At 48.0% G+C, this 23,032-nt stretch overlaps 1 protein-coding gene across 1 annotated transcript in view; it reads right to left on the bottom strand.

Moving 5' to 3' along the window:
• Positions 1 to 15,711, bottom strand: part of LOC105065164 (ATP-binding cassette sub-family A member 13) — a 120,785-nt gene extending 105,074 nt beyond the window's left edge. The window contains exons 1-6 of the mRNA XM_074358602.1: positions 15,602 to 15,711; positions 13,656 to 13,746; positions 11,248 to 11,424; positions 8,246 to 8,552; positions 3,735 to 3,849; positions 1,040 to 1,369 (exon numbers count right to left, since the gene is read on the bottom strand). Coding sequence (XP_074214703.1) covers positions 1,040 to 1,369; positions 3,735 to 3,849; positions 8,246 to 8,552; positions 11,248 to 11,424; positions 13,656 to 13,746; positions 15,602 to 15,655 — 1,074 coding nt within the window. The 5' untranslated portion in view covers positions 15,656 to 15,711. The remainder of the gene's footprint in view (positions 1 to 1,039; positions 1,370 to 3,734; positions 3,850 to 8,245; positions 8,553 to 11,247; positions 11,425 to 13,655; positions 13,747 to 15,601) is intronic.
• Between the last annotated feature and the right edge of the window lie 7,321 nt (positions 15,712 to 23,032).

Raw genomic sequence — 23,032 nt, 5'->3', positions numbered from 1 at the left:
GCTGTGTTAGCTCCAGGTGCACAGCACCGTGGTTCAGTTAGACGTACATATGCATATATTCTTTTTCATTACAGGCCAGTACAAGGTACTGAACGTGGTTCCCCGTGCTGTACGGAAGGACCTGGTTGTCTGTCTAACATTTATGTCATCCCTCTTCATCCTGTTTATCTGCCTTGCCCCTCCCGGTGCCCCCTCCCCGCTGGTAACCACTAGTCTGTTCTCTGTATCTCTGTTTCTGTTCTGTGACGTTCGTTCGTTTTGTATTTTTTAGATTCCACGTGTAAGTGACAAACCCGCAGTATCTGTCTCTTTGTCCGTCTGACTTCTTGTCACTTTGTATCGCCTCAAATTCTCCTCTAGTGACTCCAATCAGACCTCCCCACAGACCGCAACTTGAAGAATTTGCCTGGTCTGCGGGGCAAATGCAACCTTGAGCACAACACATGTTCACCCTGGTGACCCGGCGCTGCGACGCGGTCTCGCCACCCCTCCCACGTGACTGAGCTCCTACTACGTGTCCGGCACCGAGCCGGCCAGGGAACCGCCAGAAAAGAACGAACGCCTTCCTGCCTTGCAGGTGTTTCTATTACAGACCTGAAAGCACTCAGCCACTTTTCTGGGAGGTACATTTAAACGGATGAATGACTGACATCGCTCAACGGTGAGGCCTTCACGATGCTGCAAGGAAAATGCTAATTTTTTACTTTGAAAATAGCATTGGAAATCTGCTTCTTTGCACGCGTGACACAAAGAGAAACAGAAGACACTGTAGTATGCTACCGATTTCCCAAAGAATCTTCAGAGGAGAATCCATGTGACTCAACACAGGCCCATTTTTAGGCGGCGGCCCTGCAGCAAAACCCCTGCAATTTCAGGGACCCAGCAGCGCAGGGTCTGCCTCTGAGGCCGGAATACAGAAAAGCCAGTGTCGCAAAGCCCAGTGAAGACGGTCACGTGGCACGTCGAGGGGGTGACTCTGCTCCGTGGGGTCGACGGGGGTTCTGTCTCACTGGTATGTGTTCCGGAACAACCCACTTACCAGCAGTGTCTGCACGGCCACGCTCAGCTGGTTGTGCAGAACCAACAGGACGATGTAGGGCAGAAAGCTGATCATGTACACGAGGCCGGTGCAGAGGGCAGCCGTGTTGGCCTGGCTGAAGAACGCGCTCAGGAAGTAACTCAGCATGACGACCGACACCCCGAAGTCCAGGAGAAAGAGGAACACGATGAAGGCGTTGCTGTGCGTGAAGATGCCGCTTGCCTTCAGGACGACGGCCAGCGCGGCGCTGCTCAGGGACAGCACGGCCATGTTCTCCACGAACCAGGCCAGGAAGGGCACGGCGGGGTGCACCCCCATTATCCTCACATACTGTCGGAGGAAGGAGGACCCCGATTAGTCACCCACCATCTGGACGCTCGAGAAAGAACAGGCCGGACGGATGGGAAATGACCACGGGTGGAGAGGAAGCCCGTGTCCCCTCCATCCACGGGCTCACTGCCCTGGAAACCCAGCCCCGGGCACGTCCTCCTCCAGCTCAGCCTTTCATTTTATTTTTACCTTTGTCTTTTTCTTTTTTAAATTTTTTAATTGAAGTATAGTTGATTTACTATATTTCAGGTGTACGGTAAAGTGATTCAGTTACACACACACACACACGTATATACATTCTTTTTCAGATTCTTTTCCATTATCAACTATTATAAGATATTGAATATAGTTCCCTGTGCTGTACAGTATGTAAACTTATATATATATGTATATTAGTTAGTATCTGCAAATCTCAAACTCCTAATTTATCCCTCCCTCCCTTCCCCATTGGTAACCATGAATTTGTTCTGTCTGGGAGTCACTTTCTGTTTTGTAAATAAGTTCATTTGTATCATATTTTAGATTCCACATATGGGTGATCTCATATGGTGCTTTTCTTTCTCTTTCTGGCTGACTTCACTTAGAATGATGGTCCACCCATGTTGCTGCAAATGGCGTTATTTTATCCTTTTTCATGGCTGGATAGTATTCCATTGTATAAATATACCACAGCTTCTTTATCCAGTCATCTGTCCATGGACATTCAGGTTGCTTCCACATCTTGGTGAATGTAAACAGTTTGGTGTTTGCTATTAATGGGCTCCTTACAGAGCAGATCGGTCCCCATTTCAGGAGAGTGAGGACAGGGACGAGGTGCCTTCACAGCAGTCCCACCGCTGTTAAGAGCTCACGGTGGGACAGGCAGGAGCAGATCCTGGACCTCAGGCCTCGTCGACTGCAGTCCCCCTGCCTTTCCTTGTTTGTCCAGGTCTTGTTGGGTTTGTTCCCTTTTTTGTTTGTTTGTTTTCATTTGGCTTGTGTTGGTCACTTTTAATAAAAAGAGAAAAATGAAGGGGAGAAACACTGGGCTTTAAGCTGTTCAGTTTGGGGGCTCATAGCTGAGGTTTTAAAATGCATTTTGCAAAATAACTCATTTTGAAGTAATAGCAATAAAATTCATTCATCCTCTAAACCTTCCGTGTGCTGGCCTGTCACACCGGGGCACCTCTGGGTGTGGGGCCAGTCACTGTGAAATGGGAACAATCCGTTGCGACATGCCCACCCCCGGCGGCCCCCAGGCAGGGGCCCAACATGACTAACACCCAGTCTCAGGCCTTCAGTTCCAGGGGCCCGACTGGGTGGGGAAGGAACTCGGAAATCCAGGAAGAGGTCAGCTCTGAACAGCTAAACAACAGGGCAGCTCTAGTCAAAATTGGATGAGCAGACCGTCTCTTCCCCGTTGCACATTCTTGCCACCTCTGTCGAAGATTAGCTGACCGTAGGTGTGTGGGTTTATTTCCGGGCTCTGTTCTGACCCACTGGGCCATATGTCTGTCTCTGTGCCACGGTGGTTTTCCAAGGGGAAGCGGGGAGGGTGAAGGGGTAAATTGGGAGCTCGGGATTGGCAGATACACAGTACTGTACGTAAAAATAGATGAACAGCAAGGCCCTACTGCACAGCACAGGGAACTGTATGCAACACCTTGTAATAACCTATAATGGAAAAGGACATACACGTATGTATAACTGAGTCACGGTGCTGGACACCAGAAACTCACACAGCACCGTAAACTGACTGTACTGCAATTACAAAAAAAAAAAAAAATGAACAAAAAGCACACGTCCTCGCTGCACTTTTCCTTTTTTTGGTAAGTAAGTCGGTGGACAAGGTGCGCCCACGGCCCCGTGGCCTCTCTGGTCTGCGCGGCTGGAAGGGGAGGCAGGTCTCAGCCAGATGCCTTTATGGTGGAACAGGAGGAAACACTCCCAAACTCACCCACCCCGACACCCACACCAAATACGCCACCAAAAACATTTAAAAATGCCTTAGTGAACTTTCGTTCTTAAAAGCATTTTGGGTAATTTCAAGTCTGAACAGTATTAGGTCAAACATAGCCAGGCTGACTGTCAAGCAGCCCAACCAGAAATTGAGACCGGAATTCTGTCCCGTCTCTCTGGGTTGGAGAACAACGGCCGCTTTCCTCCTTCCAACACCAGGTGCCTGCCCTTCAGCCTCCTTTCATCTCGACGGGAAACACCCGTGAAACTCCGGCAGGGCTCTGGGCTTCAGTGTGAAGCGAGTCTCCCGGGACGGGGCAGCCCCAGCCGAGGACAGAACCGACTCGGGGGTCAGTTATAGAAGTGTCGGTACCCCCCTCCGCCCGCCGCCGCCCCCCATCTCCCAGGCCAGCTCTCAGGCATTCACCTCCTCCAGCTGGACCTCCCGCTCGTAAACCAGCTTCCGGACCACGCTGGCCACGGACACCATCCACGTCAGCATCATGATCAGGGGGAAGAAGAAGCCCACGTTGTTCAAGAATCTGGAAGGAAGTGGGGAGGGTGTAGTTCAGCGGCAGAGCACGTGCTCAGAGTGCACAAGGCCCTGGGTTCAAGCCCCGGGACCTCCATTTAATCAGTCATCGAATTACCTCCTCCCGACCAAAAAAAAAAAAAAAAGAAGAAGAATCTGTAGGGGAACTATTCAGTCAGAATCCAATTCTACTCAAGAGATACACATGATAAAAAAAAATGTCTTCTGCAGAACACAGGGAACTATATTCAATTTTTCGTAATAACCTTTAATAAAAATGGAGATATGAATGTATCTGCATGACTGGGACATGGTGCTGTGCGCCAGGAACGGACACATTGTAACTGGTGGCACTCAAAGTAAAAAAAGGAAAGAAGAGATACACGTGGCAGGTCCTGCACCTGAGGGCGCTGTTTCCGCTGCCCTAGAAGCACCTCCACGAACGGTCTCTCGCTGGACCCTCTCAGCAGGCCCGCGGCTTGGCTGGCGCCCTGACTTCACAGGTGCGCAGACTCACGAAGGACAAAACTGGCTCAGGTCCCCCGAGTCACCACTGCCCCTCCGTCCTCCCCGACGCCCTCCCAGACGGAGCAGGTGGCGGAAGGAAACGGTCGCTAACTCAGGACCACTGTCCCCACCCCACCGCCCACTGACTGGGGACCATTATCTGTCTTCAAGCAATGACAGCAGTGGACCATGGATCACTGCCTGAAACATGGATGAAAGCCGGCCACTGGCACGTTCTCTTTCTATCGCCCAGTGACTTCCCCAGCTCACTCTTCCTCCCACCCTCACTGGGCTTCCCTCTCCGCTGCACGCTCGAAACGACTGGCGCCCCATCGCCAGTGGCTCCAGTGGGAACGCTCCCTGCGCTGTCCTCCTCAACGTCCCAGCCGCGGCTGACGACATGGCCCTCATTTCCCCTCCTTCCCTCGCTCCTTCAGCTCCCAGAACAGCTCTTGGCTTCCCGGCACCTGTCCAAGTCTCCGTCACCAGAAGGTTCTCCGTCCCTGATCCTTGACATGTGGGCATCCTCACCCCAACCCCGGGGCTCTGTCCTCTCACCTCGTCTGCATCTCCGACCTTCAAGTCCACACACTGATCACCCGATTCATCCCTGGGACCCACCAAAGGGGCAAGTCGTTTCATCAGACAGGATCTGGGCGTTTAGCGTATTGTGCAATTTTTGGATTTTGCCCATCTGGTTTTTTTTAAATGCTACCACAGAATTGTTTCAATTTTGAATTTTTTTTTTCATTTAGCTCTTTCTTTTATTGCTTCCTAAACATAAAAATCCTGCATGAAACAGATAGGGGAGCTGGCATAAACACAGAATGCTCTTTGGTAAAAAACGAATCACATACACTTACAAGCGGTTGCTCTAAATTTTCACACAAGCGACACTGCGTCCGCTTCACAAGACACATATGCTCCCAAGAAAGGAATGGAATTTTTGAGTAAGTCAAGCTGAGGAACATCGTATGCTTAAGAGTCCTGAGCACTTCCACTTGGAAATTCAAAGAAACTTTACTTCAATGGCTCTTGGGTCAAGAAGACAGAAACCCACGTGGAAAGTATCTACAAAACAATGAATTTTTAGCCAGATATCAGATCTACGGGACGTATGTCCAGCAGCGGCTGAAAGAAAAGTCACCGCCTTAGGCGGCCACGTAAATTAAAGAAATTAAAACACTAACCATAATGAATCAAAAACACCGCTCTCCAGTATCAGAGAAACAGCATCAGATGTTGAACGTACGTAAAAGCACAGAAGGAATAAAAATAAAACGACAAGTTAGAACAAGAGATGCGATGAAGACCAAATATGGTTCTTCGGAAATAACAAAACACAGCAGAACAAGAAAGTCATGACCCCAGGTGGGCACCAAGAGAGGTTTTTCATGTTCCAGACTGTTCCCTGGTCTCCTCCCTACTCTGGAACCCGAACAAAAGCCTGTCAATAAACTTTGAAACTAGGAAATCAAACGTCCTCCTGTACTGAATCCTTTTTAAAAGCACACTCGGACCCTCCCCAACAGTTTAATCGTCACCATGTCTCTGCGTGAAGGTGGCAAATCCTTGATTTGCTTTTCAATGACTGCCGGCCCACAGCGTCTTCTCTGTGGCTCGCCTGTGACAGCCCCATCCCGGGAGTTCAAGGACAAGAACAGGATGGGCGTGCCGACCCCCAACGACACGGCAGACACGGAAGGAACCACGCAGGGAAATTCGCTTTTGTTTCCATATCTCAGGATGCAGGGCTTCGGTCCCAGTGGAGGGGGGTCCACCCCCAGCCCCGCTCACCAAGGCTCCCCGGCTCTGCCGGCCCGGCTGCCTGCCCTCCTCCCTCCTCCCTCCACCCTCCCTCCTCCCTTCAGCAACGCGGGGCCAGCGGCTGCGCTCAGTCCTCGCCACCCCCGCCCCCAGCTCAGCGGGTCCCTTGTGCATAGTGACTTGGATGCAGCGGGAGCTGGGGCGATGTCAGGGGCACATGCACAGAAGTGTTCCTGCTTCCCTGACCCTGGGGGGAGGGGAACTGGATCTCACGCCTCACTTTTCTGTTCCCAGTTTGCTGACTCACGTGGAAAGCTCAGCGCGGGAAGGATGCTGCACGCACGCGCACTTCTCCAGACAGACCACCCCCGCGAGCGTCACTCGCGCGTTGGCCCCGAACAGCCGACGTGGAAGGTGCATCCTGACGCTGCGCGCTGCGCGCTGCCCGGAGTAGCTGCCCTGGCCCCCGCCCCTGCCCACGACTGGGGGCTGTCAGCCGGGGAGGTGGGCCAGTTAGCCCTCAGCATCCCCAGCGGTGAAGCACAGCATTGCCGGTCCAAAGTCCTGAGCCAAGCAAGGGGCAAACCTGGAGCCCAAGGCAGCTTCTTCATCCCCGCTGCTTCGGGATTCCAGGTCTGAATTCTTAAAGGACCCCCTCCGCCCCCTCGCCGGGAGCTTGAAGCACTCATACACTCCGGAGACAGAAAGTGTTTTCCGGAATAGGATTCTCCTGCGATTCGCCTAAAATGCACAGCATCATAAAAGCGTGACTTCTCTGAGAACCTAGAACAGGCCATTAATTCCGACAGCGCCCCGGGGTCTGGGTTGCAGGACGTGGCTGTGCCTGCCCATGTCTGCTCTCGGCTCTGTCCTCTCCGAGAAAGACCTTTCGAGCAGAGGGCACTGGCTGAAAACGCCCAAAGCCAAAAACGTCACCGCTTTGGAAAGAAAGAAAAGCTTTCATTTCACCAAGAAGCAAGTGAAGAGGTCGCCAACGACTGGAGTGACGAGGCGGTCCCTGGTTAAAATGGCTCTCGGGCCCCTCCCTTCCCGACCTTCCTTCCCCTGGACCACACTACGGCCCCCCAAGCTGGCACCGCCAGGCCGGTTCAGCCCCTGATCCCACCGCCGTGGGAAGGTTCTCCTGCGACTCCAACCTCCTGATCACCCGAGACACACGGCTGTGCTCCGAGGGGGAAGGCGTGTCGGGGAGAGGCGCCTGTCCCACGAGGTGGCCCCCAGCCCCCGGACGGGCAGGCCTGGCTTCTGCGCAGCGGCCCACTGATGGACGGGGGTCTGCCCCTGCTCGCACAACCGCCAGATTCAAGGTGGTCCCTCTGAATCCCTCGCCTCAGCCCCTTGCTTCTGAGTGAGCTTTCCAGAGAGAGGGGGAAGGATGCAAAACAACCTCCAGCCTGGGCCCTCCGGTCCAGACGTGGGAGGAGATGCTCACACGGTGCCAAGCCCTTTCATCACCCCCGACCCCGGCTCAGGGGTGCACGACCCAAGGGACCGCTCCCTCCAGTCCCCTGTTCCAAGTCCCCCTCCCCACCGCCTGGCATTCCCGCCGCCCCCCCCCACTGCCTCCAGGTCCAGCTGCTCCAACTGTCCTTCCTGTCTCTCTGCCCCCAAGTTGTCACCAGCCGAATCTCACAGTCAGTCAGAAGTGTTCTCAGCTGATCTCACCTAAGCCACCGTCCCAGGCTTCTGCGCACCCTCCTCTACCCACAAGTGGGTGGGGGACACATGCCAATTTTTTAAGGATCTGCGCTGAAGCGTCCTGTTTCTGGAGTCAGACACGCAAAGCCCCGTGAACGCTATTCACCGAATTTATCCTGCAGGGTCTTTAACGCTCCAGATGCCTGGAGCCGAAAGTAAAGCTCACTTGATCACATTATCTCGGTGATCATGCCTCTATCTGCAGAGCTCCAGCAGACCAACAGAAAAAAAGAAAGAAAGAAAGAAAAGAAACTCAGGCAATTGCAAAGGAGAATGGATTTTCTCCAAATGCTCTTTGGCGGAATGACTGCAGAGAAGCTCCACGATTTGTGTCGACTCAGGTTTCCGAACGCGGCGCCCGCCTCCCTGGCCGGGGCCCCGCGGGAAGCTGGGCTCCGAGCCCCGGTACTCACAGGTCGCTGGAGTGACAGGGGTAGGGCATGGCCTGCGCCTGCGTGCCCGGCTCCAGGGCGTCCCGCCCGGTCTGCACCGAAACGATGGCTCTATCGATCATGTCTTGCAACGGGACGAAGACGTAGTTATATTTGAACCCGTCGGCCGGCAGGCTCTGAGGATGGAACTTCCAGGAGGGGTTTGTCACCAGGTCCGTTCTCATGCTGTACAGGACACTGGTGCGGAGGGTGTAGGTGACGTGGGGCAGCAGCTGGAGGGACCCCGAGCTGAGGTTCCTACCGGGTCCGGAAGTGTTGAATATGATGCCTAAAGCCAGACAGGAGAGGATTGAGGGTCATCGCAGCCTGGGAGCGGCTCCCACCAGCTCAGCCCGCGTCCGCCTGGACCAACCGGCTCGGTCTCCATCGCTAACGGGGCCGCGCCCCCCGGGGGCAGAGCTGACTCTCCAGGTTGCACAAGCCGCTGGCGGTAATTACTACTCCCCTCCTAAAATTAAAAAACCTCCAGTTTTATTTTCATAGAACCATTATACAAAGAAATGGCTTGTTTTGCATTTCTGCAGGACTTGAAAAAATGTCCGGAGGCTGCTCACATTGTCAGGCCTTCCCTCTCTAGGGTTTCACACGCATGCCTCACCAGCGATGTCTCTGCATTCTGTGTTCGGACACAGGAATTCTTTGAACTTCATATTGTAAAGCCCCTTATGGGCTGAATGATGCCCTCCCGAAATTCATACAGTCAGGTCGTAACCTGCAGTACTTCACAATGAGACCTTATGTGGAGATTGGGCCTTTTTTTTTTAAATTGAAGGGTAGTCAGTTACAATGTGTCAATCTGTGGTGCACAGCACCATGTCCCAGTCATACATATTTTTATATATATATATATATATATATATATATATATATATATATACTCATTTTCATATTCCTTTTCATTAAAGGTTATTACAAGATATTGAATACAGTTCCCAGTGCTATACAGAAGAAATTTGTTTTTTTAATCTATGTTTATATATAGTAGCTAACATTTGCAAACCTAGAACTGCCAGTTTATCCCTTCCCACCCACCTTCCCCCATCCCGTAACCGTAGGCTTGTTTTCTACGTCTGTGAGTCTGTTTCTGTTTTGTAAATAAATTCATTTGTTGTTTTTTTTTTTAAATTCCACATATGAGCGATCTCATATGGCATTTTTCTTTCTCTGTCTGGCTCACTTCACTTAGAATGACGATCTCCAGGTCCACCCATGTTGCTGCAAATGGCACGATTTTATTCTTCTTTATGGCTAGATTGAGTCTTAATGGTGGTAACCAGGTGAGGATGGGCTGTAATCCAGGATGAGCAGTGTGCTCATGAGAAGGGGATACTGGACAGAGGCTTTGTGCAGAAGGAGGAAGATGAGAAAAGGCCCGGGGGAGACAGCCCTTGACACACCAAGGAGGGGGGCCCCACAGGGACCCAGGCCTGTGGGCCCTGTCTCGGGTGTCTGGACTCGGGAATTGTGAGAAAGCGGATTTGCACTAAGCCACCCAGTCTGTGCTGGTTGGTCACAGCGGCCTCAGCAAACTAATACAAAGTCAAAGGAAAGTCAGTCTCAGTTTAGTCAAAAGTAATATGAGAACACATGATATTTATGCTGAATGCGTTAACAACGAATCAATAGTGTTGAACTGGCCACTGTCTTCTCTCCCCGGACCCCCAGGATCTCAAGACATCATGACACAAATAAAGGGGAGAGGAGGGGAGGGTGTAGCTCAGAGGAAGAGTGTGTGTTTGGCATGCACGAGGTCCTGGGTTCAGTCCTGAGAAAGGAAGGAGGGAAGGAAGCAAGGAAGGAAGGAAGGAAGGTAGGAAAAAAAGAAAAGGAATGAGAGAAATTGGAGTATAGCTTTAATCAAGAAAAATATCTGATACCTGCACCCCAATGTTCACAGCAGCACTATTTACAACAGCGAAGACATGGAAGCATCTAAATGTCCATCAACAGATGACTGGATAAAGAAGATGTATATTTATACAGTGGAATACTACTCAGCCATGAAAAAGAATGAAATAATGCCATTGGCAGCAACATGGATGGACCTGGAAATGGTCATACTAAGTGAAGTAAGCCAGAAAGAGAAAGAAAAGTACGACATGATATCACTCATACGTGGAATCTAAACAAAGGACACAAATGAGCTTATTTACAAAACAGAAACAGACTCACAGATGGAGAACAAACGTGGTTACCAGGGAGTGAAGGGGGTGGGAAGGGATAAATTGGGAGTTCGAGATTAGCAGATACAAACTACAATATATAAAAATAGATAAACAGCAAGGTCCTACTGTATAGCACAGGGAACTCTAGTCAGTATCTCGTAATAACCTGTAAGGGAAAAGAATATGAAAATGAATATATGTGCGTGTATGTATGACTGAATTCTTATGCTGGACACCAGAAACACACAACATCGTAAACTGGCCATACTTCAATTCAAAAAGGAAGGAAGGAAGAAACGAAGGAAGGAAGGAAGAAGGAAGGAAGGAAGGAAGAAACAAAGGAAGGAAGGAAGGAAGGAAGAAATGAAGGAAGGAAGGAAAGAGAAAGAAAAGAAAGACGGGGAGAAGAGAAAACTGCCCTTCGTCACGTGAGACGTGACCCTGAGCTGGTAAACCAGCCCCAACCACCAGTGAATGCAGGTGCAGGGAACTGCGCTGGGCCTCGGTTGATGGAAACGCCACCAGCCACGCACCAGACCCGTCTTTCCAGCGACTCAGTGTGATCGGTTCTGCTTTATTTCATTTTCTCTGCAAAGGCCTTTCTGAGCCATTTGGGGAGAGATATGCAAAATGACAACCTGTTTGGTTGGTGTCTTTATCAGAATATTTGGGGGGGTAATTAGGTTTGATTTATTTGTTTATTTAATGGCGGTGCTGAGGATGGAACCCAGGACCTCGTGTTGCACCCCCGAGCGACACCCTCCCCTCGACAAGCGTATGTTTTCATTGAACACTTACTGGCCAAGAAATCGTTCCGCCGCATCAGCTCCTGTGCCTTTGACTCCAGAGCGGGGACAGAGTCCAGGGCCTGGAAGCGGCTCAGGGCCACACAGGAAGACAGGTTGACCAGGACCCGGCCCAGGAAGTGGACGCGGCCAGCGCCCGTGTGGCCCAGCATCGCGTCCACCTTGCGTCCTGCGGAGAGCAGAAGGCAGGACGTGGACTGCGCTCCGGGCCCGGGCCGGCTGACCCCCGGGCGGAGGCTGTGCACACACGGGGGAGTGTGCATCCGACGCCCGCCAGGGACACGTGACTCAGCAGCGTCCAGCTTTGTCCAGACACAGGATTGGCTACTTATTTACTGAGCGCAAACTCCGCTTTTTCTATACCTTCCCTCTTAGACTTCTGTGTCAGTGGGAAGAAAAGGGTTGCATCATAAGGCTGAGGCTGCAGCCTGCAGGGAAGCCGGACAGAGTAAACCACAGAGGGAAAGGGCGTGAGTCCTGGAACCGAGAGCTGGCTGGAGACGTGCTCTAAAACCCTGCCTTCGCTGAAGCAGCGGGCCTCCGGTGGAAGCCATTCATTTTAGGACACGAATTTTGTGCAAACAATTCTCCAGGAGTGTTGAAACTGAACCCTGCGGCCTCCCGGGGTCCCGGTCAGTGCCTCTGAAGTGGACATCAAGTGGGAGACAAAAGTTGGCAGCCTCCTGGACTGGGCAGATAGAACGTCACACATCTTCCAGGAAGAAACACCTGGGAGGGCTCAGAATTTCTGTTCTGGTTTCAGGAAGGAGCTGGACCGCAGGAGGAAGAGTCATGGAAAAACTGAAGGACCCCAAGGAGGGCGGTGTGGGAGGGACTGCAGACCTCGGCTGAGAGGGGACAGTGATTCCAGCCCGAAAGGTCTGGGACTTTGTGGACGGCGGGGATCCCCCAGCAGGAGATGCCCTCCGACCCCCCAGGGTGGCTCGAGTCCCAGCGTCCCCACGGTGAGGGAGGAGCTGGGCGGCAATGATGCTCACAGCCCAGGGTCACAGGCTGCAGTCCCCACCACCATGTTCTCAGTAGCAAATAAAATACGCCTCAAAATACATAAAGCCTGAAACGACAGAACTTAGCGAGAATCATGCCAGGCTCTTCACAGCAGAAGATAAGCGAGGACGCGCAGGACCGCGCCCGCCCGTGGCGGGACCACGGCACCCAGGAGGCACCACTGACCACGCGGGAGGGGCGTGCAGCAAGGCCGCGAACTTCAAACAACAGAACCGTGCTGACAGTCCACTCTCCGGCCCACTGTGACGCGACGCTAGGAATCAGCAGCACGGAGGAAGACGGAAAACCCCAAGGACCTTTAAAGTAAGCTCTAAACTTTCAACTCAGCCAAGAATGAAAAAATACCTGCCCTTCACTGAATGGTAATGGAAACAGAACCCATCAGAAACTCCTGCGATGCAGTTCAGGAGATGCCCAGGGGGAAACGGAGAGTCAGAACAAATGTGAGCATAAAAATATAAAATATACGTATGAGAAAAGAAGAAAAGGTGGAAACCAAAGGTCTGAGTGTCTGTCTCACGAACTTTCCAAAAGAAAAAGGTGGGAAGGGTGACAAACTAAAGGACAGAACCAGCAAAGCAGAAAAACCAAAACCAATGAGATAGCAAACAGACATGAAACACAGAGAATCGACAAGCATTTGTTCATTTGAGAAGAGGGGACAAAACCGGTAACCCTCTGACAAGGCGGAGAAAAGGAAAAAGAAAAGAAGAGAGAGAGAAAGACGCAAATGAAGATCATCAAGAAAATCAGGGAGGGTTTTCACGGACCCTTCAGACACGAGAGCGAATTCACCGAGCAAAGCTACTCAGGGAGGTTTCCTCTCGCGCCCCCCTTTTCAGGGTAATCGGGGGTACGAGGCAGCAAAACATGCTAATAAAACAAACACGGGGGGGGGGGACGCAGAGGCAGGAGAGGCGGCCTCCGACCTGGGCGGACGGAGAAGAGGGCTCCCCAGGGACACGTCTGCACGCAGAGGGGGACCAGCCGGGCTGAGCCGGAGGGAAGCCTGGACGAAGGGCCCCGGGAAGGGGGGGTGTTGGCCCACTGGGGGCCGAGGTCACACCGGAAAACAAGGGACGAGGAAAGCCTAGGAAAGGGGAACCTGCCATAAATAGCCGTTCCTTTTATAAACTCCCGTTGGAACCCACCGTTTTCTATTTGCATCAGAATGTTCCTTTGTAACCAGCCCTGAATCAGCCCATCAGAAAACCTCGCTTATGAACAGACTCTGGAGCGCTCTCAATCCGAGCCCTTCATTCTACAGACTGGACACCAGTAACCGGGAGAGGGTCAGGCGGGCGAGCGCCGCCCCCAGACTGCGCAGCCCGAGGGCGGCCCCAGCCGGAGCCCGCCGCCCACGGCACTCACCCAACGCCCGCAGCTCCTCCGTCAGTTTGTCCGCATCGATGTGCAGCTGGCTCTCTACAAAGCTCCTTAGAAATCTGTCCCTCAGGGCTCCCTAAAGGGAAGGAACGCCGTTTGACAAAAACAATCTCACCGTCACTCCTGCTGAATAATAATTGTTCGGTTGTTCCCGAGTGTCATTACACGGGGAAAAGGGCACAGAAAGGAACCTTCTTAAAAGAGGTCCCGTGACACGAATCGGCTTAGGACTCTGTTTTGAAACGCAAAAGTTACAATTTAGGCTACAATTGTAATGATGCACTAACACGGAAAACAGTTTAGATTACAGTTGTGATTGTGCCCTGATTTTGAAAACAAAGAATGAATTAAGCGTGGATTTGGGGGGGCAAACTTTTCTAATAGAACTTTATGCTGGCTCTTCATGTAAATCCTTTATATTGCCTTCTCCATGGCGGGGACAGTGTTAGGAAAACACTGAAGAAAGGTTTTGGCATTTTTCCCAAAGCCTCTCTCTCTCTCTCTTTTAAAAAATTTTTATTTATGTATTTTATTTTTAAATTTTCTCGGGAGAGGGGGTAGGTAATTGGAGATTTGTTTATTTACTTTGATGGAGGGACTGGGGCTTGAACCCAGGACCTCGAGCGTGCTAACCACACGCTAACCACCCTCCCCGGCCGAAGCCACGCTTGATCCTTCGACGCCCAGCTCTTCATCTGCGGAAGCCCCTCTCAGAGCAGCCGTATCGTTCCTCGTTCACTACTGAAATGCCTCATCTGCCAGTGGGTTTGCTTCGTAGGGTTCTCCAAGGGCATTTTCCCCAACTTAGGGAAGTTTTGCACCTTTATTTTCCACACATTTGCCTCGTCCTGCCCCACACTTGACATCCAACAATCCCCAGGAGACAGAGTGAGGAACAGCCATGCAGCGAGGCCAACGCCAGGCTTAACCCCGGGGGGGCTGGGTACCTGTGTGGGGGCTGACTGGGGCATTTGCCAGCTCCCTGCAGAATATTTATACGTTACCCCGTTACCCCAATTTGTTTTTTCGCAAAATGGTGATGCATTTGTTAACTGGCAGGGCCACGTAGGACGCTTCCGCCCAGCCTCCCTCCCTCCCTCCCTCTGTCCCTGAGGACCAGACGTGCCCTGCTGACTGACCTCTTTCCTGTAATAAAATTCTTTGCATGTGTCATCTGGTCTCGGCACCGAAGCATTTCCTACCTACCAAACGCTATTCCAAATGCTTTACATAATGTCACTCCCTTTACAGCTCGTAACTGCCACGACTTCCTCACTTCACAGGCAAGAAACCCCAGGCACAGAGAAGTTCAGCCGCCAGCCCACAATCACACAACATTCGGGGGAGGGGCGGGGCCGGGGACTCAAACCCAGACGACCTGGCTCTGGGTCCCGGCCCTGAACCACCTTGAACCACTTGCCTGGTGGGTAAGAAATAAGCCAAACAAGAATAAAAATGCAGGTGGATTTTCAGGTGCCCCAAAACGTTATGATGTGATTGACTTCGATTTAAGTTGTGGAGTTAATGACTGCCCCACTCTGAAGAAGTTGGAAGGTTGTAAATGACAGTCCACACATTTTGAAATATGCTATGTTGTCCATACAGAATATTAGCAAGTGATAATTGATTGTTTTAAAGAACCCGCAGCTGAACAGCATGCAAACCATCCCCAAAAGGCATTACATTAATGTGGAGTTTAAATTGCAAATAAATCTTAACAAATTACTGATCACTCTCACAATGGTAACATTTTGCATGGGCAAAACAATTCATCACTTCCAGAAGGTTTCCATGCACATCCAATTTTATGTCAATAGCACTAGTAAACCGGGAAAACCACACCCAGAGTGAGTCTGGAGAACCTTCCAAAAAAACAACCAGATTCTGCCCGTGTGGCCCCAGCCCCTGGGGGCAAAGGCAGCCGCCCTCACCTGCAGTTGGCTGAGCATCTGGCCACTTCGACTGCCCTGAAAGACGCTGGACATTTTCAGCAGTGTCTCTGACAAAGTCTTCAGCTTGTCCACAAAACTGAAAGTATAATTTGCCTGCAGAACAAAGCACGTTTGGGTTAAGTCTCCCGTTCAGCTGGGTTGCACCGGGAAGATGTGCCGGCGCTGTGGCAGCTACGACACGGAGATACGCCTGGGGCAAGGGTCTCCCAACGTCACCATCAGATCGGCCACACCTCCCCAGACAAGGCCACCGTTCCAATGCCCTCACCCCTCAATGAGTCCGTGAGCCTTCTCCGCCGGACTCTTTCCAGCCGGGCGCTGCCTGCCTGTCCACCTCGGTGTCCCCGGTGCACACAGAAACAGTCCTCAACTACTATCTATGCATTTGTTTTATGATATCTAACACTACTTAGGCTAAAGTGAAACTGGCTGTATTCATTCATTTATTGCTGCTGGCAGAGCAAATCAGATTTTTTTTTAAATAATTAGGTATCACAAAAAAATATTCACCCACAAAAAAACCCAGGCTTTTTGTCTCTCAAAAGAATAGGATATTATCATAAGGAAACCAGTGAAGTGAAATATAAAGCTATATCCACGAAGATGTCTAATGCAATGTTACTGTATTTTTTTATACTGAAAAGAGTCTACATGCCAAAGAGCTAAGATGAAGGAGGTTTGGGAGTCTGACCGCATCTCCCTGGGTCACAAAGAGACCATCCAGAAACGCCATTTCTGGGTATTTTTCCAACACTAGTTTGCAAAGATACATGCACCCCAGTGTTCACAGCAGCACTGTTTACAACAGCCACATCGAAGCAACCTGAGTGTCCATCGACAGGTGACTGGATACAGAAGATTTCTTCTGAGAGAAATCCGTCTGCCTTTCAGGCAGCAGAATCAGGGAGCAGTTGGAAGCCTCAGAGGCTCCGGATAAACCAAGCAGATCAAAACAACACCACAAAGGCTGTGATGTGTAAGCTGTCACTGGAACCACCGCCCACAGAGGGAGCCAACACCTGTGTGTTTAATCTCATCAGTACCACCGCCTGCAAAAATAAAAGATTTTTTTACAGGGTTTCGGAACATAATAGCCAAAATGCCTATAATATAATTGAAAATCATCCACCAGATAATGCACCAGAGACCCTGCAAGTTGAATTTTAAGAAGCAATAGGTTGATGTCAGTATTGGAATAAATCAGATGTTGGAGTGATCTGACAAACATTTTAAAAATGCATCAACAAGCAAATAAAAGTTGTCTTGGAACAAATTAAATAGCAGAAAAGTCTCAACAATGAAATAGGGGTTATTAATCTGATACAGAAGCCCAGGACATGGACAGAACTTAGAGATGCCACAACAAAAAAAATTTTTAAGCTTAAAATTGTAAGCTTCCCAGATGGTCCCAAGTAGAGGACTGGAATCAGGGAACCTGAAGACAGACCCAGTCTGAGCAACAAGATAAAAGAGGTAACAAACTGAACGGAGTTTCGGGGACCTGTAGGATAATAATGCAAGACTCCACATTCATAGGTTTGGAGTCCCAGACAGAGAGGAGAAACAGTTTCACGGTTTCTTGAAACATCGTTTCAAAAGGAAGTGCAAACGTGAACGATCCGGCCGGGAATAGATTTGAGAAGTTCAGCATCCTAAGGAAGAACCTAGCAGAGCCATGTGATGTCTAAACTCCTCCGAGCTGACCCGCCGCAGAGCAAAGCCGAGAAGGTCTCACCGTCAATTCAGAAGAAAGGTCTCTTCCCAGACCCGGGCTACAGACGCACCAGGTCTGACTCTTCCTTAACCACCACACCCACCAGGCAAAGCAGACGAGCATCTGCTCTGCAGGTTTTCCTGCAAACAGTCCTCCCGTCTGTCTGACTGTCCTCCCTGCATTACTTACTCCAAAAACGATCTCCTGCCTCCAAAAATACCCTCTCAGAGACTCACATCCAAAGGGAACAGGGAAAGCAGCAGGGCAAACGATCTATCATCACCACCAGAACACTGGGCACAAGCCAACCTCTGCAATTATCACATTAAGTATTTTAAAGCACCGCTTCCCGGTGTGCTGCTCCTACGGTCTGTAAGACCCTCATTCGCTGGAGCGTACCTTCTGAACGACCTTGTTAATCTCCGGAGTGTTCGGTGTGTACAGGATTTTCCCATGTAACACAGGTTTGAGGAAGGACCACACCAAAGCGCCATTCGGGGACTGCAGGATTTCCTGGTAAAGCTTCAAGCAAAACGGTGCTGTCACAATTAACAAAGAAAAAAGGTATTACTCCTAATACGGGACGCCCAGATTAACAGGGAAGTTACTTCAAAATCCGCGGCGTCTCACTCCCCAGTGAGTGATCTGCAGGCATTCTGCACGACTCAGCTCCGAACGGGGGCAGTAAATTCAGAGGTCATTCTTCTTGCTATTGATTTTAGCAGCTCTTGTCCCAAAAGAAAGTTTGAGATAGCATGTTCCCTTCAATAATTTGAAAGAGAAGGAAGTATGATCTTCACATTTTTAAACTAAGTTATCAGGAAGAGTGCTGACTAGTGACCAAGACACCTGAAAATGCAAACAGTAAAGTAAAATAAAATGAAATAAAATGAAAAGAAATAAAATAAATAAAATAAAATAAAATAAAATATAAGATAAAATAAAATAAGAAAATAAAATAGAATAAAAATAAAATAAAATAAAAGATAAGATAAAATGAAATAAAATAAGATAAAATAATAAAATAATAAAAAATAAAATGAAATAAAAATAAGACAAATAAAATATAAAATGAAATAAAATAATCAAATAAAATATAAGAAAATAAAATAAAAGATAAAATAAGGTAAGATAAAATGAAATAAAATAAAATAAGATACAATAAAATAATAAAATAAAATATAAGAAAATAAAAAGATAAAATAAAAGATAAGATAAAATAAGATAAAATAAAGTAAAATAAGATAAAATAAAATAATAAAATAAAATAAAAAATAAGAAAATAAAACATACAATAAGATAAAATAATAAAATAAAATAACAAGATAAAATAAAGATAAAATAAAATAAAATATAAAATATAAGATAAAATAAAAGATAAAATAAAATAGAATAACAATAAAATAAAATAAAATAAAAATAATATAAAATAAAATAAAAGATAAAAAATAAGATAAAATGAAATAAAATAAGATAAAATAATAAAATAAAATAATAAAAAATAAAGTAAAATAAAAATAAGACAAATAAAATATAAAATATAATAAAATAATAAAATAAAATACAAGAAAATAAAAAGATAAGATAAAATAAAATAAAAGATAAGATAAAATAAAGTAAAATAAGATAAAATAAAATAAAATAAGAAAAAAATAAGAAAATAAAATATAAAATAAGAAAATAAAATTATAAAATAAAATAAGATAAAATAAAGTAAGATAAAATAAAATAAGATAAAATAAAATAAAATAAAATATCTGGTTTTTAATCTAGAAAACCTTCATTTCAACAGTCACAGTACTGAGACCAGAATTAGGTTTTTCTTATGAAATTAGCTTTATAAATAAATTGCTACTGAATTTTCTCTGCGGCACCTCTACAGAGCTACTGCACTTTTTTGCTTTTGATATGTTAAATTGCCTTGTTTTCACTCAGACACTCAGTCCCTCACGTCTGCACCCATCACCGTGTGGTGCCCGTTAGTTTCAGCTGAAGGTTTACTTGACTAAATCAACAGGTGCCTAAGAAAGGTAGGTCCTTCATCACCATAATGATTGGTGATCAAATATATACGGTTTCAAGCTAGTGATAAGCACTTCAGTATAACTAGTTCTTTTACATCTGAAGAGAACATTTAAGACGAAAATATTATGTTAGCTTTGATAGTATGATTTGTAACACCCAGGATATGAAATTACTCTTGCGATCATCTTCACGATTAATTTCCTATATTCTGCACTTGAAATGTAAATTAAGGGCATGACTATAAAATGACTTTTTATAGAATCAGAGGGGTTGCTCTTGTCAATATTTTAACAACTTACACTTTAAATTGTAAGCTGAGCATGGTAGCCGTTTTGACTTTGGGAAAGACATCATCATACGTATGAACAGAGCAAGACATCTGCCACCTGTGAGCTGCGTGAACTTGGGCAAGTCACCTAACCACTGAGTTTCTCTCCTATCATCTGAAAAATAAAGGTACTAATACTGTCTACCGTTGGTGTGACGATCATTTGAAATAAAAAAGCATGGAAAGACCAAAAAAGACTGGTCCTCAGTGCTAGCTGAATGATCAGATGGTTGGGTGCATGGGCCAATGGATAGAAGAATAGAAGGATAGATGGGTTAATGGATATAGGAATGGATGGACCAATGGATGGTTAGATGGATGGATCAATGGACGGATGGAAGGATGGAAGGATGGATGAAGGGAAGGATGGATGGAAGGATGGATGGATGGAAGGATGGATGAAGGGATGGATGGATGGATGGAAAGATGGATGGATGGAAGGATGATGAAGGGATGGATGGATGGAAGGATGGATGGATGGAAGGACAGATGAAGGGATGGATGGAAGCTTAGAGCGTGGAGGTAGAAAATTCTTTGCAAACATGCACCCACTTTCCACACAGACAGAATATTTAATATAAAGCAGGGCTAATATGAAAACAAATGTGTGTATGCTCCTACAGGACTGAAGTCTGATGCTGTGCACCAGAAATTGACACAACATTGTAAACCGACTATATTTCAGTAAAAATAAATTTAAAAAAAACCAAAAGCAGGGCTAATTATCCAAATGCAAAGTAATCTAAACAAACAGGGATTCCAGCTTCCTTACTCGCATCTTCAGGAATGTTGAATTTGTCTCTGTCTTGCCCTAAGAGGTCGTCCACTCTTGGCAGGTTCATAAACGTGTCAGAGCTGCTCAAGAAAGACGCTTGCTCCGTGCACACGGTCCTCATCAAAGACTGGAAAGAACCGAAGGCTGAACCTCGGGCCTGCTTGCTCTCTGAAGCCTGAGGACGTAAGAAAAACAAGCAGCAAGTGAACAGCGGTGCAGGGTAATTCCCTCCCGGACATCAGAAAGGGTGTCCTCCCCAGCTGAATTTACAGTCCCAGCAAGGCAAAGGAATGCAATTTCCGCTGGAGGCTTTTCTGTCTTTGAAACACTGTGCAGATCAATGCAATGATTTCTCTGGTTTACGTGGTCGAAGAGACAAACCACACACACACACACACACACACCAGCAAACCCTGACTGTTTGTCCAGTGATGAATTATCAATCCACAGAACATCAGGAACTCAGACCAATGGATAGTTTTAACACGTGTCTCCACAGCCGACTTCCCCAGACACTTGGATACCCAGCTAGCACGTCATCCCGCAGCCGCTGAACTTACCAACATCCTGCCTCCGAGGCAGGTCTTCTTCCTGGCCCCCCTCCTGCACCCCCACCTCTGCACATCCCCCTCCACCACTCCCCCTCCCCAGCAACTCCCTCCGGGCAGACGGCATCCGAGGCACAACTCCTCCCATGCTCCTCAACCCATTCAGCTTTGCATTGGCAGCACCTGACCTGCAATCCGCAGGCCAATTATGGATATGCCAAGAAATGTGTTAAGGTTTTTGAAAGCAATGTACTCTCTGAATGTTAAGTTAAACGGGCCCTCGGAGTCTCCTTTGTGCTCACAATCGATTCCATGATTTCTGACTTCACCAACAACACACGAACTATCTGACCTCCCCGGGGATGAATGTGTGTCCACAGGGTGTGTTTCATCCGGTTTTGAAGGAGATACCAGGCCTTGCTCCTTGGCCGTGTGTTGCCATCAAAAGGTTTTCCTGGGCGGAGGTAATAGCTCAGGGGTGGAGTGTGTGCTTAGCATGCACGAGGTCCTGGGTTCAATCCCCAGTCCTTCCACTAAAATAAATAAACCTAGTTACCTCCTTCTCCCCGCAAAAAAAAAATTTTTTTTTTTACAAAATGGTATTCCTGCCCATCCCTGTGTCTTGCTGTTGAATGCAAATTTTGGATATTGGAAAAGAAATGAAGATAAAACTTGCAAACACAAAGACACAGGAAATTGGACTCTCTCCCTGGGGCCCGGGCCCAGCACTCACCTCTTGAAAGCCAGCTAATTTAAACGCCTGGAGGAACTCGGGAAGGTAGTCCAGGACGCGGCCGGCTTTGGGAAGCAGGTGGCTGAGCCGGGACATGACGTCCAACATGGAGCTGAGCAGGCCGCTGGCCTCCGAAGGGATCAGAGTCTCAAAGGGAAAAACACAACACGGAGTAACCACCGCTGTCTCCTCTCCGAGCAGTGGCGGCGAGAGTGAACGCACTTGCATTGTTTGCCTCCCTCTGGAGCTCAGGAGGGGTCTTCGCTGCGCAAAGCCCTCTCTGAGTGCAGCTCCGTTTCCCAGAGCACACACAATCGCACCAGAATTGTACCAACACAAACCCAGAGCAGACGTGGTCTGTTGTTAAAATGCACATCATTTTCCAGATGTTTCTAACTTGGAGGTGCCCGGAGCGGAAATTTAAGTAGAGGCAGCCTTGCAAATTATGGGGACATTTAGAAAATGTTTATCCTTCTGCTTGTGGGCTTAAAACATACCCGTTCTGAAAATTATTATTTGTTCCATGTGGGTGTGTAATCCAACATTCACCTGCTGGATTTCGGAAGTAACTGAAGAGAGGGCGACCACGCAGGAACTTGGGCTGGAATGAAAATCTACCGTTTTCCTGACCCCCAAAACTCTCCTCCAGGTTTGGGGCCCCTAAAGCCCAAACCCCCGTGGCATCTCTGAGTAGCCCAGACGTCATCAAATCTACCCCTGGGGACAAACCTGGGGCAAAACCAGTCCCTGGAGGTCGAGGGTGATGTTTCTCAAAACATAAACAAAGATTCATTTGTGTCTTTTTTTTTTTCCTTTTTTAGATTTGACATTTAAGTGATCTCATATGGAATTTTTTTTCTTTCTCTTTCTGGCCCACTTCACTTAGAAAGACCATCTCCAAATGAACTTATTTACAAAACAGAAACAGACACACAGACGTAGAGAACAAACCTATGGTTACCAAAGGGGACAGGGAGTGGGGAGGAATGAATTAAGAGTTGAGATTTGCAGATACTAACTACTACATATAAAATAGATAAACAACAAGGTCCTCCTGTGCAGCACAGGGAACTCTACTGAATACCTCACAGTCACCTATAATGAAAAGGAATATGAAAAGGAACACATGTATATACATGTAAGACTGAAGCACGACGCTGTGCACCAGAAATTGACACATTGTAACTGACTGCACTTCAGTAAAAAAAAGTAACTCTGAAATAAAAAAATTAAACTAAAAAATTTAAATACATAAATAAAGATTCCAACAGTGGCGACCAGAAGACG

This window comes from Camelus bactrianus, chromosome 36, assembly GCF_048773025.1.
Source record: "Camelus bactrianus isolate YW-2024 breed Bactrian camel chromosome 36, ASM4877302v1, whole genome shotgun sequence".
NCBI lineage: Eukaryota > Metazoa > Chordata > Mammalia > Artiodactyla > Camelidae > Camelus > Camelus bactrianus.
This window is presented reverse-complemented; position numbering and strand designations above follow the sequence as displayed.